This window comes from Heterodontus francisci, chromosome 16 (genome assembly GCF_036365525.1).
Source record: "Heterodontus francisci isolate sHetFra1 chromosome 16, sHetFra1.hap1, whole genome shotgun sequence".
Classification (NCBI taxonomy): domain Eukaryota; kingdom Metazoa; phylum Chordata; class Chondrichthyes; order Heterodontiformes; family Heterodontidae; genus Heterodontus; species Heterodontus francisci.
In genome coordinates, this window is record NC_090386.1 from 96,515,135 (window position 1) to 96,534,903 (window position 19,769).

At 40.7% G+C, this 19,769-nt stretch overlaps 1 protein-coding gene across 1 annotated transcript in view; it reads right to left on the reverse strand.

Annotated features, from left to right (window-relative positions):
- LOC137378534 (potassium channel subfamily K member 9-like) overlaps positions 1-14,644 on the reverse strand; it is a 159,019-nt gene extending 144,375 nt beyond the window's left edge. The window contains exon 1 of the mRNA XM_068048877.1: positions 14,362-14,644. Within this exon, the coding sequence (XP_067904978.1) occupies positions 14,362-14,644 (283 nt within the window). The remainder of the gene's footprint in view (positions 1-14,361) is intronic.
- Between the last annotated feature and the right edge of the window lie 5,125 nt (positions 14,645-19,769).

A 19,769-nucleotide genomic window follows, 5' to 3' on the forward strand; every position in this document is an offset into this window, starting at 1 on the left:
TAATTCCACAGTTGGAAATACACTAATTTCACAGTCTGAGTTACACTAATCTCACAGTCTGAGTTACACTAATTCCACAGTCTGAGTTACACTAATCTCACAGTCTGAGTTACACTAATTCCACAGTCTGAGTTACACTAATTCCACAGTTGGAAATACACTAATCTCACAGTCTGAGTTACACTAGTCTCACAGTTGGAATTACACTAATCTCACAGTCTGAGTTACACTAATCTCACAGTCTGAGTTACACTAATTCCACAGTCTGAATGACACTAATTCCACAGTTGGAAATACACTAATCTCACAGTCTGAGTTACACTAATCTCATAGTTGGAATTACACCAATCTCACAGTCTGAGTTACACTAATCTCACAGTCTGAGTTACACTAATTCCACAGTTGGAAATACACTAATCTCACAGTCTGAGTTACACTAATTCAACAGTTGGAATTACACTAATCTCACACTCTGAGTCACACTAATATCACAGTCTGAGTTACACTAATTCCACAGTTGGAATTACACTAATCTCGCAATCTGAGTTACACTAATTCCACAGTTGGAATTATACTAATCTCACAGTCTGAGTTGCACTAATCTCACAGTCTGAGTTACACTAATTCCACAGTTGGAAATACACTAATCTCACAGTCTGAGTTACACTAATCTCACAGTCTGAGTTACACTAATTCCACAGTTGGAATTACACTAATCTCACAGTCTGAGTTACAATAATCTCACAGTCTGAGTTACACTAATTCCACAGTTGGAATTACACTAATCTCACAGTCTGAGTTACACTAATTCCACAGTTGGAATTACACTAATCTCACAGTCTGAGTTACACTAATCTCACAGTCTGAGTTACACTAATTCCACAGTTGGAATTACACTAATCTCACAGTCTGAGTTACACTAATCCCACAGTCTGAGTCACACTAATTCCACAGTTGGAATTACACTAATCTCACAGTCTGAGTTACACTAATTCCACAGATGGAATTACACTAATCTCACAGTCTGAGTTACACTAATTCCACAGTCTGAGTTACATTAATTCCACAGTTAGAATTACACCAATCCCACATTCTGAATGACACTAATTCCACAGTTGGAATTACACCAATCCCACATTCTGAATGACACTAATTCCACAGTTGGAAATACACTAAATTCGCAGTCTGAGTTACACTAATCTCACAGTCTGAGTTACACTAATTCCACAGTCTGAGTTACACTAATCTCACAGTCTGAGTTACACTAATTCCACAGTCTGAGTTACACTAATCCCACATTCTGAATGACACTAATTCCACAGTTGGAAATACACTAATTTCACAGTCTGAGTTACACTAATCTCACAGTCTGAGTTACACTAATTCCACAGTCTGAGTTACACTAATCTCACAGTCTGAGTTACACTAATTCCACAGTCTGAGTTACACTAATTCCACAGTTGGAAATACACTAATCTCACAGTCTGAGTTACACTAGTCTCACAGTTGGAATTACACTAATCTCACAGTCTGAGTTACACTAATCTCACAGTCTGAGTTACAGTAATTCCACAGTCTGAATGACACTAATTCCACAGTTGGAAATACACTAATCTCACAGTCTGAGTTACACTAATCTCACAGTTGGAATTACGCCAATCTCACAGTCTGAGTTACACTAATTCCACAGTCTGAGTTACACTAATTCCACAGATGGAATTACACTAATCTCACAGTCTGAGTTACACTAATTCCACAGTCTGAGTTACATTAATTCCACAGTTAGAATTACACCAATCCCACATTCTGAATGACACTAATTCCACAGTTGGAATTACACCAATCCCACATTCTGAATGACACTAATTCCACAGTTGGAAATACACTAAATTCGCAGTCTGAGTTACACTAATCTCACAGTCTGAGTTACACTAATTCCACAGTCTGAGTTACACTAATCTCACAGTCTGAGTTACACTAATTCCACAGTCTGAGTTACACTAATCCCACATTCTGAATGACACTAATTCCACAGTTGGAAATACACTAATTTCACAGTCTGAGTTACACTAATCTCACAGTCTGAGTTACACTAATTCCACAGTCTGAGTTACACTAATCTCACAGTCTGAGTTACACTAATTCCACAGTCTGAGTTACACTAATTCCACAGTTGGAAATACACTAATCTCACAGTCTGAGTTACACTAGTCTCACAGTTGGAATTACACTAATCTCACAGTCTGAGTTACACTAATCTCACAGTCTGAGTTACACTAATTCCACAGTCTGAATGACACTAATTCCACAGTTGGAAATACACTAATCTCACAGTCTGAGTTACACTAATCTCACAGTTGGAATTACGCCAATCTCACAGTCTGAGTTACACTAATTCCACAGTCTGAGTTACACTAATTCCACAGTTGGAAATACCCTAATTCCACAGTCTGAGTTACACTAATCCCACAGTCTGAGTTACACTAATTCCACAGTCTGAATGACACCAATTCCACAGTTGGAAATACACTAATCTCACAGTCTGAGTTACACTAATCTCACAGTTGGAATTACACTAATCTCACAGTCTGAGTTACACTAATTCCACGGTTGGAATTATACTAATCTCACAGTCTGAGTTACACTACTCTCACAGTCTGAGTTGCACTAATTCCACAGTTGGAAATACACTAATCTCACAGTCTGAGTTACACTAATCTCACAGTTTGAGTTACACTAATCTCGCAGTCTGAGTTACACTAATCTCGCAGTCTGAGTTGCACTAATCCCACAGTTGGAATTACACTAATCTCACAGTCTGAGTTACACTAATCTCACAGTCTAAGTTACACTAATCCCACAGTCTGAGTTACACTTATCCCACATTCTGAATGACACTAATCTCACAGTTGGAATTACACTAATCTCACAGTCTGAGTTACACTAATTCCACAGTCTGAATGACACTAATTCCACAGTTGGAATTACACTAATCTCACAGTCTGAGTTACACTAATCCCACAGTCTGAGTTACACTAATCCCACATTCTGAATGACACTAATTCCACATCTGGAAATACACTAATCTCACAGTCTGAGTTACACTAATCTCACAGTCTGAGTTACACTAATTCCACAGTTGGAAATACACTAATCTCACAGTCTGAGTTACACTAATTCAACAGTTGGAATTACACTAATCTCACACTCTGAGTTACACTAATCTCACAGTCTGAGTTACACTAATTCCACAGTTGGAATTACACTAATCTCACAGTCTGAGTTACACTAATTCCACAGTTGGAATTACACTAATCTCACAGTCTGAGTTGCACTAATCTCACAGTCTGAGTTACACTAATTCCACAGTTAGAAATACACTATTCTCACAGTCTGAGTTACACTAATCTCACAGTCTGAGTTACACTAATTCCACAGTTGGAATTACACTAATCTCACAGTCTGTGTTACACTAATCTCACATTCTGAGTTACACTAATTCCACAGTTGGAATTACACTAATCTCACAGTCTGAGTTACACTAATCTCACAGTCTGAGTTACACTAATTCCACAGTTGGAATTACACTAATCTCACAGTCTTAGTTACACTAATTCCACAGTTGGAATTACACTAATCTCACAGTCTGAGTTACACTAATCTCACAGTTTGAGTTACACTAATTCCACAGTTGGAATTACACTAATCTCACAGTCTGAGTTACACTAATGCCACAGTCTGAGACACACTAATTCCACAGTTGGAATTACACTAATCTCACAGTCTGAGTTACACTAATTCCACAGATGGAAGTACACTAATCTCACAGTCTGAGTTGCACTAATCTCACAGTCTGAGTTACACTAATTCCACAGTTGGAATTACACTAATCTCACAGTCTGAGTTCCACTAATTCCACAGTTGGAATTACACTAACCTCACAGTCTGAGTTACACTAATCTCACAGTCTGAGTTACAATAATTCCACAGTTGGAATGACACTAATCTCACAGTCCGAGTTACACTAATCTCACAGTCTGAGTTACATTAATTCCACAGTCGGAATTACACTAATCTCACAGTCTGAGTTTCACTAATTCCACAGTTGGAATTACACTAATCTCACAGTCAGTGTTGCACTAATCTCACAGTCTGAGTCACAGTAATCCCACATTCTGAATGACACTATTTCCACAGTTGGAAATACACTAATTTCACAGTCTGAGTTACACTAATCTCACAGTCTGAGTTACACTAATTCCACAGTCTGAGTTACACTAATCTCACAGTCTGAGTTACACTAATTCCACAGTTGGAATTACACTAATCTCACAGTCTGAGTTACAATAATCTCACAGTCTGAGTTACACTAATTCCACAGTTGGAATTACACTAATCTCACAGTCTGAGTTACACTAATTCCACAGTTGGAATTACACTAATCTCACAGTCTGAGTTACACTAATCTCACAGTCTGAGTTACACTAATTCCACAGTTGGAATTACACTAATCTCACAGTCTGAGTTACACTAATCCCACAGTCTGAGTCACACTAATTCCACAGTTGGAATTACACTAATCTCACAGTCTGAGTTACACTAATTCCACAGATGGAATTACACTAATCTCACAGTCTGAGTTACACTAATTCCACAGTCTGAGTTACATTAATTCCACAGTTAGAATTACACCAATCCCACATTCTGAATGACACTAATTCCACAGTTGGAATTACACCAATCCCACATTCTGAATGACACTAATTCCACAGTTGGAAATACACTAAATTCGCAGTCTGAGTTACACTAATCTCACAGTCTGAGTTACACTAATTCCACAGTCTGAGTTACACTAATCTCACAGTCTGAGCTACACTAATTCCACAGTCTGAGTTACACTAATCCCACATTCTGAATGACACTAATTCCACAGTTGGAAATACACTAATTTCACAGTCTGAGTTACACTAATCTCACAGTCTGAGTTACACTAATTCCACAGTCTGAGTTACACTAATCTCACAGTCTGAGTTACACTAATTCCACAGTCTGAGTTACACTAATTCCACAGTTGGAAATACACTAATCTCACAGTCTGAGTTACACTAGTCTCACAGTTGGAATTACACTAATCTCACAGTCTGAGTTACACTAATCTCACAGTCTGAGTTACACTAATTCCACAGTCTGAATGACACTAATTCCACAGTTGGAATTACACTAATCTCACAGTCTGAGTTACACTAATCTCACAGTTGGAATTACGCCAATCTCACAGTCTGAGTTACACTAATTCCACAGTCTGAGTTACACTAATTCCACAGTTGGAAATACCCTAATTCCACAGTCTGAGTTACACTAATCCCACAGTCTGAGTTACACTAATTCCACAGTCTGAATGACACCAATTCCACAGTTGGAAATACACTAATCTCACAGTCTGAGTTACACTAATCTCACAGTTGGAATTACACTAATCTCACAGTCTGAGTTACACTAATTCCACGGTTGGAATTATACTAATCTCACAGTCTGAGTTACACTACTCTCACAGTCTGATTTGCACTAATTCCACAGTTGGAAATACACTAATCTCACAGTCTGAGTTACACTAATCTCACAGTTTGAGTTACACTAATCTCGCAGTCTGAGTTACACTAATCTCGCAGTCTGAGTTGCACTAATCCCACAGTTGGAATTACACTAATCTCACAGTCTGAGTTACACTAATCTCACAGTCTGAGTTACACTAATCCCACAGTCTGAGTTACACTAATCCCACATTCTGAATGACACTAATCTCACAGTTGGAATTACACTAATCTCACAGTCTGAGTTACACTAATTCCACAGTCTGAATAACACTAATTCCACAGTTGGAATTACACTAATCTCACAGTCTGAGTTACACTAATCTCACAGTCTGAGTTACACTAATCTCACAGTTTGAGTTACACTAATTCCACAGTTGGAATTGCACTAATCTCACAGTCTGAGTTACACTAATGCCACAGTCTGAGACACACTAATTCCACAGTTGGAATTACACTAATCTCACAGTCTGAGTTACACTAATTCCACAGATGGAAGTACACTAATCTCACAGTCTGAGTTGCACTAATCTCACAGTCTGAGTTACACTAATTCCACAGTTGGAATTACACTAATCTCACAGTCTGAGTTCCACTAATTCCACAGTTGGAATTACACTAACCTCACAGTCTGAGTTACACTAATCTCACAGTCTGAGTTACAATAATTCCACAGTTGGAATTACACTAATCTCACAGTCCGAGTTACACTAATCTCACAGTCTGAGTTACATTAATTCCACAGTCGGAATTACACTCATCTCACAGTCTGAGTTTCACTAATTCCACAGTTGGAATTACACTAATCTCACAGTCTGTGTTACACTAATCTCACAGTCTGAGTTACACTAATCCCACATTCTGAATGACACTATTTCCACAGTTGGAAATACACTAATTTCACAGTCTGAGTTACACTAATCTCACAGTCTGAGTTACACTAATTCCACAGTCTGAGTTACACTAATCTCACAGTCTGAGTTACACTAATTCCACAGTTGGAATTACACTAATCTCACAGTCTGAGTTACAATAATCTCACAGTCTGAGTTACACTAATTCCACAGTTGGAATTACACTAATCTCACAGTCTGAGTTACACTAATTCCACAGTTGGAATTACACTAATCTCACAGTCTGAGTTACACTAATCTCACAGTCTGAGTTACACTAATTCCACAGTTGGAATTACACTAATCTCACAGTCTGAGTTACACTAATCCCACAGTCTGAGTCACACTAATTCCACAGTTGGAATTACACTAATCTCACAGTCTGAGTTACACTAATTCCACAGATGGAATTACACTAATCTCACAGTCTGAGTTACACTAATTCCACAGTCTGAGTTACATTAATTCCACAGTTAGAATTACACCAATCCCACATTCTGAATGACACTAATTCCACAGTTGGAATTACACCAATCCCACATTCTGAATGACACTAATTCCACAGTTGGAAATACACTAAATTCGCAGTCTGAGTTACACTAATCTCACAGTCTGAGTTACACTAATTCCACAGTCTGAGTTACACTAATCTCACAGTCTGAGTTACACTAATTCCACAGTCTGAGTTACACTAATCCCACATTCTGAATGACACTAATTCCACAGTTGGAAATACACTAATTTCACAGTCTGAGTTACACTAATCTCACAGTCTGAGTTACACTAATTCCACAGTCTGAGTTACACTAATCTCACAGTCTGAGTTACACTAATTCCACAGTCTGAGTTACATTAATTCCACAGTTGGAAATACACTAATCTCACAGTCTGAGTTACACTAGTCTCACAGTTGGAATTACACTAATCTCACAGTCTGAGTTACACTAATCTCACAGTCTGAGTTACACTAATTCCACAGTCTGAATGACACTAATTCCACAGTTGGAAATACACTAATCTCACAGTCTGAGTTGCACTAATCTCACAGTTGGAATTACGCCAATCTCACAGTCTGAGTTACACTAATTCCACAGTCTGAGTTACACTAATTCCACAGATGGAAATACCCTAATTCCACAGTCTGAGTTACACTAATCCCACAGTCTGAGTTACACTAATTCCACAGTCTGAATGACACCAATTCCACAGTTGGAAATACACTAATCTCACAGTCTGAGTTACACTAATCTCACAGTCTGAGTTACACTAATTCCACAGTCTGAGTTACACTAATCTCACAGTCTGAGTTACACTAATTCCACAGTTGGAATTACACTAATCTCACAGTCTGAGTTACAATAATCTCACAGTCTGAGTTACACTAATTCCACAGTTGGAATTACACTAATCTCACAGTCTGAGTTACACTAATTCCACAGTTGGAATTACACTAATCTCACAGTCTGAGTTACACTAATCTCACAGTCTGAGTTACACTAATTCCACAGTTGGAATTACACTAATCTCACAGTCTGAGTTACACTAATCCCACAGTCTGAGTCACACTAATTCCACAGTTGGAATTACACTAATCTCACAGTCTGAGTTACACTAATTCCACAGATGGAATTACACTAATCTCACAGTCTGAGTTACACTAATTCCACAGTCTGAGTTACATTAATTCCACAGTTAGAATTACACCAATCCCACATTCTGAATGACACTAATTCCACAGTTGGAATTACACCAATCCCACATTCTGAATGACACTAATTCCACAGTTGGAAATACACTAAATTCGCAGTCTGAGTTACACTAATCTCACAGTCTGAGTTTCACTAATTCCACAGTCTGAGTTACACTAATCTCACAGTCTGAGTTACACTAATTCCACAGTCTGAGTTACACTAATCCCACATTCTGAATGACACTAATTCCACAGTTGGAAATACACTAATTTCACAGTCTGAGTTACACTAATCTCACAGTCTGAGTTACACTAATTCCACAGTCTGAGTTACACTAATCTCACAGTCTGAGTTACACTAATTCCACAGTCTGAGTTACATTAATTCCACAGTTGGAAATACACTAATCTCACAGTCTGAGTTACACTAGTCTCACAGTTGGAATTACACTAATCTCACAGTCTGAGTTACACTAATCTCACAGTCTGAGTTACACTAATTCCACAGTCTGAATGACACTAATTCCACAGTTGGAAATACACTAATCTCACAGTCTGAGTTGCACTAATCTCACAGTTGGAATTACGCCAATCTCACAGTCTGAGTTACACTAATTCCACAGTCTGAGTTACACTAATTCCACAGTTTGAAATACCCTAATTCCACAGTCTGAGTTACACTAATCCCACAGTCTGAGTTACACTAATTCCACAGTCTGAATGACACCAATTCCACAGTTGGAAATACACTAATCTCACAGTCTGAGTTACACTAATCTCACAGTTGGAATTACACTAATCTCACAGTTTGAGTTACACTAATTCCACGGTTGGAATTATACTAATCTCACAGTCTGAGTTACACTACTCTCACAGTCTGAGTTGCACTAATTCCACAGTTGGAAATACACTAATCTCACAGTCTGAGTTACACTAATCTCACAGTTTGAGTTACACTAATCTCGCAGTCTGAGTTACACTAATCTCGCAGTCTGAGTTGCACTAATCCCACAGTTGGAATTACACTAATCTCACAGTCTGAGTTACACTAATCTCACAGTCTGAGTTACACTAATCCCACAGTCTGAGTTACACTAATCCCACATTCTGAATGACACTAATCTCACAGTTGGAATTACACTAATCTCACAGTCTGAGTTACACTAATTCCACAGTCTGAATGACACTAATTCCACAGTTGGAATTACACTAATCTCACAGTCTGAGTTACACTAATCCCACAGTCTGAGTTACACTAATCCCACATTCTGAATGACACTAATTCCACATCTGGAAATACACAAATCTCACAGTCTGAGTTACACTAATCTCACAGTCTGAGTTACACTAATTCCACAGTTGGAAATACACTAATCTCACAGTCTGAGTTACACTAATTCAACAGTTGGAATTACAATAATCTCACACTCTGAGTTACACTAATCTCACAGTCTGAGTTACACTAATTCCACAGTTGGAATTACACTAATCTCACAGTCTGAGTTACACTAATTCCACAGTTGGAATTACACTAATCTCACAGTCTGAGTTGCACTAATCTCACAGTCTGAGTTACACTAATTCCACAGTTAGAAATACACTATTCTCACAGTCTGAGTTACACTAATCTCACAGTCTGAGTGACACTAATTCCACAGTTGGAATTACACTAATCTCACAGTCTGTGTTACACTAATCTCACAGTCTGAGTTACACTAATTCCACAGTTGGAATTACACTAATCTCACAGTCTGAGTTACACTAATCTCACAGTCTGAGTTACACTAATTCCACAGTTGGAATTACACTAATCTCACAGTCTTAGTTAAACTAATTCCACAGTTGGAATTACACTAATCTCACAGTCTGAGTTACACTAATCTCACAGTTTGAGTTACACTAATTCCACAGTTGGAATTACACTAATCTCACAGTCTGAGTTACACTAATGCCACAGTCTGAGACACACTAATTCCACAGTTGGAATTACACTAATCTCACAGTCTGAGTTACACTAATTCCACAGATGGAAGTACACTAATCTCACAGTCTGAGTTGCACTAATCTCACAGTCTGAGTTACACTAATTCCACAGTTGGAATTACACTAATCTCACAGTCTGAGTTCCACTAATTCCACAGTTGGAATTACACTAACCTCACAGTCTGAGTTACACTAATCTCACAGTCTGAGTTACAATAATTCCACAGTTGGAATTACACTAATCTCACAGTCCGAGTTACACTAATCTCACAGTCTGAGTTACATTAATTCCACAGTCGGAATTACACTCATCTCACAGTCTGAGTTTCACCAATTCCACAGTTGGAATTACACTAATCTCACAGTCTGTGTTACACTAATCTCACAGTCTGAGTTACACTAATCCCACATTCTGAATGACACTATTTCCACAGTTGGAAATACACTAATTTCACAGTCTGTGTTACACTAATCTCACATTCTGAGTTACACTAAGTCCACAGTCTGAGTTACACTAATCTCACAGTCTGAGTTACACTAATTCCACAGTTGGAAATACACTAATCTCACAGTCTGAGTTACACTAATCTCACAGTTGGAATTACACTAATCTCACAGTCTGAGTTACACTAATCTCACAGTCTGAGTTACACTAATTCCACAGTCTGAATGACACTAATTCCACAGTTGGAAATACACTAATCTCACAGTCTGAGTTACACTAATCTCACAGTTGGAATTACACTAATCTCACATTGTGAGTTACACTAATTCCACAGTCTGAGTTACACTAATTCCACAGTTGGAAATACCCTAATTCCACAGTCTGCGTTACATTAATCCCACAGTCTGAGTTACACTAATTCCACAGTCTGAATGACACTAATTCCACAGTTGGAAATACACTAATCTCACAGTCTGAGTTACACTAATCTCACAGTTGGAATTACACTAATCTCACAGTCTGAGTTACACTAATTCCACGGTTGGAATTATACTAATCTCACAGTCTGAGTTACACTAATCTCACAGTCTGAGTTACACTAATCTCGCAGTCTGAGTTACACTAATCCCACAGTTGGAATTACACTAATCTCACAGTCTGAGTTACACTAATCCCACAGTCTGAGTTACACTAATCCCACATTCTGAATGACACTAATCTCACAGTTGGAATTACACTAATCTCACAGTCTGAGTTACACTAATTCCACAGTCTGAATGACACTAATTCCACAGTTGGAATTACACTAATCTCACAGTCTGAGTTACACTAATCCCACAGTCTGAGTTACACTAATCCCACATTCTGAATGACACTAATTCCACAGCTGGAAATACACTAATCTCACAGTCTGAGTTACACTAATCTCACAGTCTGAGTTACACTAATTCCACAGTTGGAAATACTCTAATCTCACAGTCTGAGTTACACTAATTCAACAGTTGGAATTACACTAATCTCACACTCTGAGTTACACTAATCTCACAGTCTGAGTTACAATAATTCCACAGTTGGAATTACACTAATCTCACAGTCTGAGTTACACTAATTCCACAGTTGGAATTATACTAATCTCACAGTCTGAGTTGCACTAATCTCACAGTCTGAGTTACACTAATTCCACAGTTGGAAATACACTAATCTCACAGTCTGAGTTACACTAATCTCACAGTCTGAGTTACACTAATTCCACAGTTGGAATTACACTAATCTCACAGTCTGAGTTACAATAATCTCACAGTCTGAGTTACACTAATTCCACAGTTGGAATTACACTAATCTCACAGTCTGAGTTGCACTAATTCCACAGTTGGAATTACACTAATCTCACAGTGTGAGTTACACTAATCTCACAGTCTGAGTTACACTAATTCCACAGTTGGAATTACACTAATCTCACAGTCTGAGTTACACTAATCCCACAGTCTGAGTCACACTAATTCCACAGTTGGAATTACACTAATCTCACAGTCTGAGTTACACTAATTCCACAGATGGAATTACACTAATCTCACAGTCTGAGTTACACTAATTCCACAGTTGGAATTACACTAATCTCACAGTCTGAGTTACACTAATCCCACAGTCTGAGTTACACTAATCCCACATTCTGAATGACACTAATTCCACAGCTGGAAATACACTAATCTCACAGTCTGAGTTACACTAATCTCACAGTCTGAGTTACACTAATTCCACAGTTGGAAATACTCTAATCTCACAGTCTGAGTTACACTAATTCAACAGTTGGAATTACACTAATCTCACACTCTGAGTTACACTAATCTCACAGTCTGAGTTACAATAATTCCACAGTTGGAATTACACTAATCTCACAGTCTGAGTTACACTAATTCCACAGTTGGAATTATACTAATCTCACAGTCTGAGTTGCACTAATCTCACAGTCTGAGTTACACTAATTCCACAGTTGGAAATACACTAATCTCACAGTCTGAGTTACACTAATCTCACAGTCTGAGTTACACTAATTCCACAGTTGGAATTACACTAATCTCACAGTCTGAGTTACAATAATCTCACAGTCTGAGTTACACTAATTCCACAGTTGGAATTACACTAATCTCACAGTCTGAGTTGCACTAATTCCACAGTTGGAATTACACTAATCTCACAGTGTGAGTTACACTAATCTCACAGTCTGAGTTACACTAATTCCACAGTTGGAATTACACTAATCTCACAGTCTGAGTTACACTAATCCCACAGTCTGAGTCACACTAATTCCACAGTTGGAATTACACTAATCTCACAGTCTGAGTTACACTAATTCCACAGATGGAATTACACTAATCTCACAGTCTGCGTTACATTAATCCCACAGTCTGAGTTACACTAATTCCACAGTCTGAATGACACTAATTCCACAGTTGGAAATACACTAATCCCACAGTCTGAGTCACACTAATTCCACAGTTGGAATTACACTAATCTCACAGTCTGAGTTACACTAATTCCACAGATGGAATTACACTAATCTCACAGTCTGAGTTACACTAATTCCACTGTCTGAGTTACATTAATTCCACAGTCTGAGTTACACTAATCCCACAGTCTGAATTACACTAATCCCACAGTCTGAATTACACTAATCCCACAGTCTGAATTACATTTATCCCACAGAGTGAATTACATTGATCCCACAGAGTGTATTAAATTATTCCCACAGAGTGTATTACATTAATCCCACAGAGTGTATTACATTAATCCCACAGAGTGTATTACAATAATCCCACAGTCTGAATTACACTAATCACACAGTCTGAATTACATTTATCCCACAGAGTGAATTACATTAATCCCACAGAGTGTATTACAATAATCCCACAGTCTGAATTACACTAATCACACAGACTATATTGGATTAATTCCATTTTTGAGTTGCCTTCTCTGCGCGCTCTCCTTGTCTGAATTGCCCCAGCGCTTGATGTGATGCATTGGATGCGCTAATCAATGTTTGCTTCTGCTTTCTGGGATTTGATATTTGTGCAGGGAGTAGCCGAAATTAAAGCACAGCAGATGGACCCTCGACACCAAGCTACCCCAGCGGTGTGTGATCAATCTCCATGTGCCTTCGTGCTCTCCGAGTTCCCACAGATTGTTAAATAGGAATTAATGGGTTATCTAATACATCGAAATGATGTTAAAGAAACCTCTGAATCTCAATGGCAGTTTCTAAATTCCAGTGCCCTGCTGTTAAAAGTTTACTCTTACTTGGAGAATATTTTACTGTTGAAGGATCAGCTCGTGGCCAAATCAAACAGCGAAAGGTTCCAATGGTATAGGATTTTGGGTTGGTATTTTTATTGGGGGAAGGCTGGAACCGCTCGGGCTGTTTTCCTGAACCCCGTTAGAGGTAAAATAATGAACCTTTTTTGCAATATACGTTTAGTCGTTAGAACATGGAAATTACTCGAATCATAAAACCCCAGGTTCAGTTCACCACCTGTAATCGCCTGATACAATGATAGTGGAATTCTTGACTTTTTATAGGAATCAATCTCTATCAATTAGACCACAACGGAGTCCAACCAGAACATCTTTGCCAAACTTTCTCTCTCCTGCACCTTTCCCGATCCCAGTTGTACCTCCAGATCTCTGCTCCAGAACTTCCGCCAGACTCACCGCCAGTCCTGTGTGAGTGGAGCACACTCTTATAAAGCCTTCACGCTCTCTCACCTATGGTCGTGATCACGGTGATGGCAAAGTAGAAAGAGCCAGCGAATTTCCACTGGTGCCCGGAGCGGTGCGGCTCGGCTTGTAGAACCACCCACTCCAGCTCCTTGTAGTCCTCCTCGCTCATCCCGTACTTGCTCTTCAGTTCCATCCGCTTGGAGTTGAGCAGCCGCTTGCGGGAGCTCTCGAAGTCGGACTCGAGCGCGTCAAAGACGGCGGCGCCCACCAGCAGGTAGGTGAACATGCAGAGGATCAGGGAGAGAGTCCGCACGTTCTGCCGCTTCATGGCCACCAGAGCCCGGCTCCAGCTCGCTGCATCCCCGCCTCCCCCGCCCACAGCACCCGGGGCACTCCGGCCGCGGGGCCGCGCAGAATCGCGCGCTTCCCGCAACGTTTTTAATGAATCAATTAAATAATTAACTGTGCGACTCTCGAACCGAGAGCACGGCTGCGGGAGGGGAATCCGCTACTGGGCTGAGTTGAGTTGGGTTAGTTTGGGTTGGGTTAATTTAAGTCGGTTTAGGTTAGTTTGGGTTGGTTTGGGTTGGGTTAGTTTGGGTTTGGCCAGTTTGGGTTGGGTTAGTTGGGGTTAGGTTAGTTTGAGTTAGGCCAGTTTGGGCTAGTTTGGGTTGGGTTAGTCTGGGTTGGTTATAGTAGGGTTAGCTTGGGTCGGGTTAATTTGGGTTGGGTTAGTTGGGGTTGGGTTAGTCTGGGTTGGTTATAGTAGGGTTAGCTTGGGTCGGGTTAATTTGGGTTGGGTTAGTTGGGGTTGGGTTACTTTGGGTTGGGTTAGTTTGGGTTGGGTTAGTCTGGGTTGGTTATAGTAGGGTTAATTTGGGTCGGGTTAATTTGGGTTGGGTTAGTTGGGGTTGGGTTAGTTTGGGGTTGGGTTAGTTTGGGGTTGGGTTAGTCTGGGTTGGTTATAGTAGGGTTAGTTTGGGTCGGGTTAGTTTGGGTTGGGTTAGTCTGGGTTGGTTATAGTAGGGTTAGTTTGGGTCGGGTTAGTTTGGGTCGGGTTAGTTTGGGTTGGGTTAGTTTGGGTTGGGTTAGTTTGGGTTGGGTTAGTCTGGGTTGGGTTAGTTTGGGTTGGGTTAGTTTGGGTCGGGTTAGTTTGGGTCGGGTTAGTTTGGGTTGGGTTAGTTTGGGTTGGGTTAGTCTGGGTTGGTTATAGTAGGGTTAGTTTGGGTCGGGTTAGTTTGGGTCGGGTTAGTTTGGGTTGGGTTAGTCTGGGTTGGTTATAGTAGGGTTAGTTTGGGTCGGGTTAATTTGGGTTGGGTTAGTTGGGGTTGGGTTAGTTTGGGTTGGGTTAGTCTGGGTTGGTTATAGTAGGGTTAGTTTGGGTTGGTTTGGGTTGGATTAGTTTGGGTTGGTTTGGGTCGAGAGTTGGCACTGGTTGGGTTATTCGGCTTGAGTTGGTCTCGGTTGTGTCGGGTTGGCTTTTGTCCAGGTCGGGACAGTTATCCTTCCCCTTCCCCTAACTGGGTCCTGTTCGGCTCCGATCTCAGTTGTTAATGCCGGGCTTTAGTTAGTTCAGTAATGGTCCAGATAATCGCCACCCCTCCGCAAAAAAAATCAATTCCCCCAAACCGGGATAAACTCCCTCCGAGGGCTGCGCGGATCCCAGCTCCCCTGGCCAGTCTAACCCTCTCCTCCGTCTAACTTTCTGCCTGTAGTTTTATCCTGAGACAGTGGATGGGCGTAAAGCTCCTGGGGCCGGATCGGTTGTCCCGGGTTAAGATGAGATGGTCCGAGTTGTTCTTTCCCGAATTAAAGTATGCCCGCCGCCCAGGCGGCTCCCTTATCCCGAGCCTCTCTCCAGTGTCCGAGAGTCATTCACGGGCTGAACATTCCGGTCCACAAGCGCTATGCTCCCGGTGGGATCCAGGTTATGCTCGGTGTCCTGGATGGAGCCGGTGTCTCGCCTTCCCTTCGCCGTTGCCCTGATAAAATCCAATTTCTCATTCTGTCTCCTCCCAGTCTGCGAGACTCCGAGCTGCCGGGATCCAGCGGGGTAAAAACCCAGACCTGAGATTCTCCGGGGGAGGCGAATAGCCAGAGCTCACAAGGCAGAGCTCTCAGCCTCCCTCACCTCTCCGCATCTCCCCCAAGTGCGGGCAGCGCTCACACGGTCCACCGTTTAGGCGAGCTCCCAACTGCAAGAGTTCCTAATTCATTAGCGAGTTTTCCCAAAGATTTGATGGTTTGCTTCAGCGGATCTCACAACGCTCAACACACGCTCAGAAACAACAGGGGCTGAGCACAGACACGCGATCATCTAAAAACCTACTGGTATCTGAGTGTGACACGCACTCCTCCAGGCTGGGAGAAAGATTGATGTTGGGTGTTATGTGCACAGATACCAGCACACAACGACAAACACACACAACAGCACAATGACACACACTCATACACAGACAAATACACAAAGAACCACACAGAGACAACCACGCACACACAAGCACAGTCACATACTCACAAACATGCACAAACACAGCCACACACAAAAGCACAAATGCAACCACATACACACAGACACAGCCATACTCACAAACACAACCACAACCATGCACAAACAAAGCCACACACACTCACAAACGCAGACACAGCCACAAACACAAACACAGCCACAAACGCAGACACAACCATACTCACAAACATGCACACACACAAACACAGTCATACTCACAAACATACACAAACACAACCACACACTCAACCACACACACAGAACCACACATAAAAACACATGTAAACACAACCACGCAAACACAATTCTACACAACTGGCCAAATTTCCATCCACACACAATCACCAGAATATATACCCAACCACAGAAATACACACACAAACATGAACACTGATCCACACACACACAATCATACATACACAGCCAACCACACAGTTATACATACTCTCTCAAACACAGCCTCACACAACCACACACTCATTTGCACACAATCATACATACACACATAATTACATACATTTACACAAACCCAACAATGTGGCTGCACACATCTATACACAAAGAAACCACACACTCACAGACCCAATTATAATACACACTAAACCACACACACAATCTCGCACACAATCAGTCATACACTCTTATCTAAACACTCCAACCATTCATCTACACTGATCCACATCTGGCTATACACACCCATTTATAGACAATCATACAAGTCTAAAGACCTACTCATAAACTCTGACACAATATCATACATATCTGGATTGATTACACCCACCTATACAGTATTTTACATGTGACAAAACACACTTACACTCATACACATACACATCGAACACCAATGCACACAATATTACACACAAACTGATTACCCATACACGCATACTTATACCCATAAATATATCACATACAATGACACATATACCACATACGAATATAGACACACAGACATAGATGCAGACACACAGAGACAGAGACACAGATACAGATACAAATCATTGTCACCGTCAGTCCCTCAAAACTGCCAGGGTTTATGATTTGTGTGTCCTCAGGTGACTCAGTATGTCAATCCTGAAACCACAGGTCTTTGTGCAGAGAGGACACGTGTTGCCGGGGGGGGGGGGGTGGGGGGTGGTGGGGTGGGGTTGGGGGGTGGGGGGTGGAAGGATGGGGGGGGTGGTTCTCGAGTCAGGGTCCTATAATACCATATAATAACATGCAATACCACACAGAGTTACTGATACAGCACACAGACACAAATACAAACATATATACATGTAATAACACAGACACACGCACACAAAACAACTGCACAGATCATACCTGTATTTACTAACCCAAGTATTGCTCGCTAACTCTGGCAGTGAATGCCCAGTGCAGTTTATTTGGTGTGATTGCCTTGCAGACCCCCCACCTGCCAAGAATGAGGCATATTGATTTTGTCATATGAGCATTGACTTTAAACTGTTGTTGAGGCAAGGAAATGACTGGTTAAACAGATTAGCAGTGGCTGGAAAACATTTGCATACTGACAGACAGTGCTTGGAGAGACAAAAGGAGTGCTCCCTGGTCCACTTAATCCACAATGGACTTTGATTACCAGACATTGAAGGTGAGGAAGCTCACATTCCAGGATAACTGCTAAGATGGCAGAATCCACAAACAGAAGTGGTCAAACCAGCTAGTCATATGACTAACCTGCTGGGCAATCTGGGGTTTTTTGAATTGTGCTATAGAGAAATACAGAAGGCAGTGTGCAACTGAAGCTGAAACAAGCAAGTCTCTCGCCTGGCTGTCTCTCTCTCGCTTTCTCCCCAAGTCACTGGACCCACAGAAGACACGTAAACCTCAAGCGAGAAAAGACTCCTACATCGGAACAAGTTGAAGAGTGAACTGGGCCCCAACGAATTGCAAGACCTACGGGCAACCAAAGACTCCACATTGAACTTAAAGGACTGTAACTACCAGATATTGCCTCAAACTTTCCCCCTTTATTCCTTCTACTCTTTCTGTCTCTATCTGCGTGTGTGTTTATTGCGTATGCATGCTAGCATGGTCGCTTCGCTTAGTTGTTAACCAGAATAGAGTTTAAGATTAATAAACTTCCACCTTTCTTACTTAAATCTAAGGAAGCCTGTTTGATTTATTTGCCTTACAATTGGAGCAGTGAACAAACATTCACTAAGGGGGAACTAAAAAAAAACGGTGTTTTCAAATTAAACCCTGTTACGGTTAAACCAGGCAAAGGCTGAAAGGGAACATCTAGACCCCCTTCTCACCTGGTCATAACAGTGATATTATTTACCTTACAGTTAGAACTGATTCTTTTGAACCTGAATAATAGAAAGCAGTGGCATTCCCAACACTTGTACTTGCTTTTGACAGCAGTTAGTGAAGGGAGTGGGAGGTACCACCTTGTACACGATACTTAGTCACGCTTCGGTTATTTCTCAAGGTTTGTAGGTCGGCGCTGATATATTTTTTGTTGTTGTTTAAAAAAGTTGATCCGATAAATAGCAGAATTCATTTGCACCTTCGGCGCCCACGCTAATAGATTTTAATATAACACTAAATATCAATTAGACATCAGCGAGGTGAAAATAAAAAAAACATTATTTTAGGGCTAATTTTGCCTGATCCTGGATGAATTAGGAAGTTGGTCCTGCATTCGATGTGGAGTGTAAACTACTTTATCCGCTGCTTCTAACAGACAGAAGTGGCAAAAAGGCAATAGAATGCGCGACAGACAATTTTTAAATGAGATATTCGCACTTCCAAAATATTTCACAAAACTGGGAGGAAAGACTGGAATCTTTTTTTCTCCCTCCATTCTCACCTTTTAGTTTTTACTTTTAATTATTTGCCAACGCTGAATTAACTTTGCGCGGCGATGAGCTAAATATAGGCTTTTCTGGCGAGATCAGAAGGTATAACAAAAAAA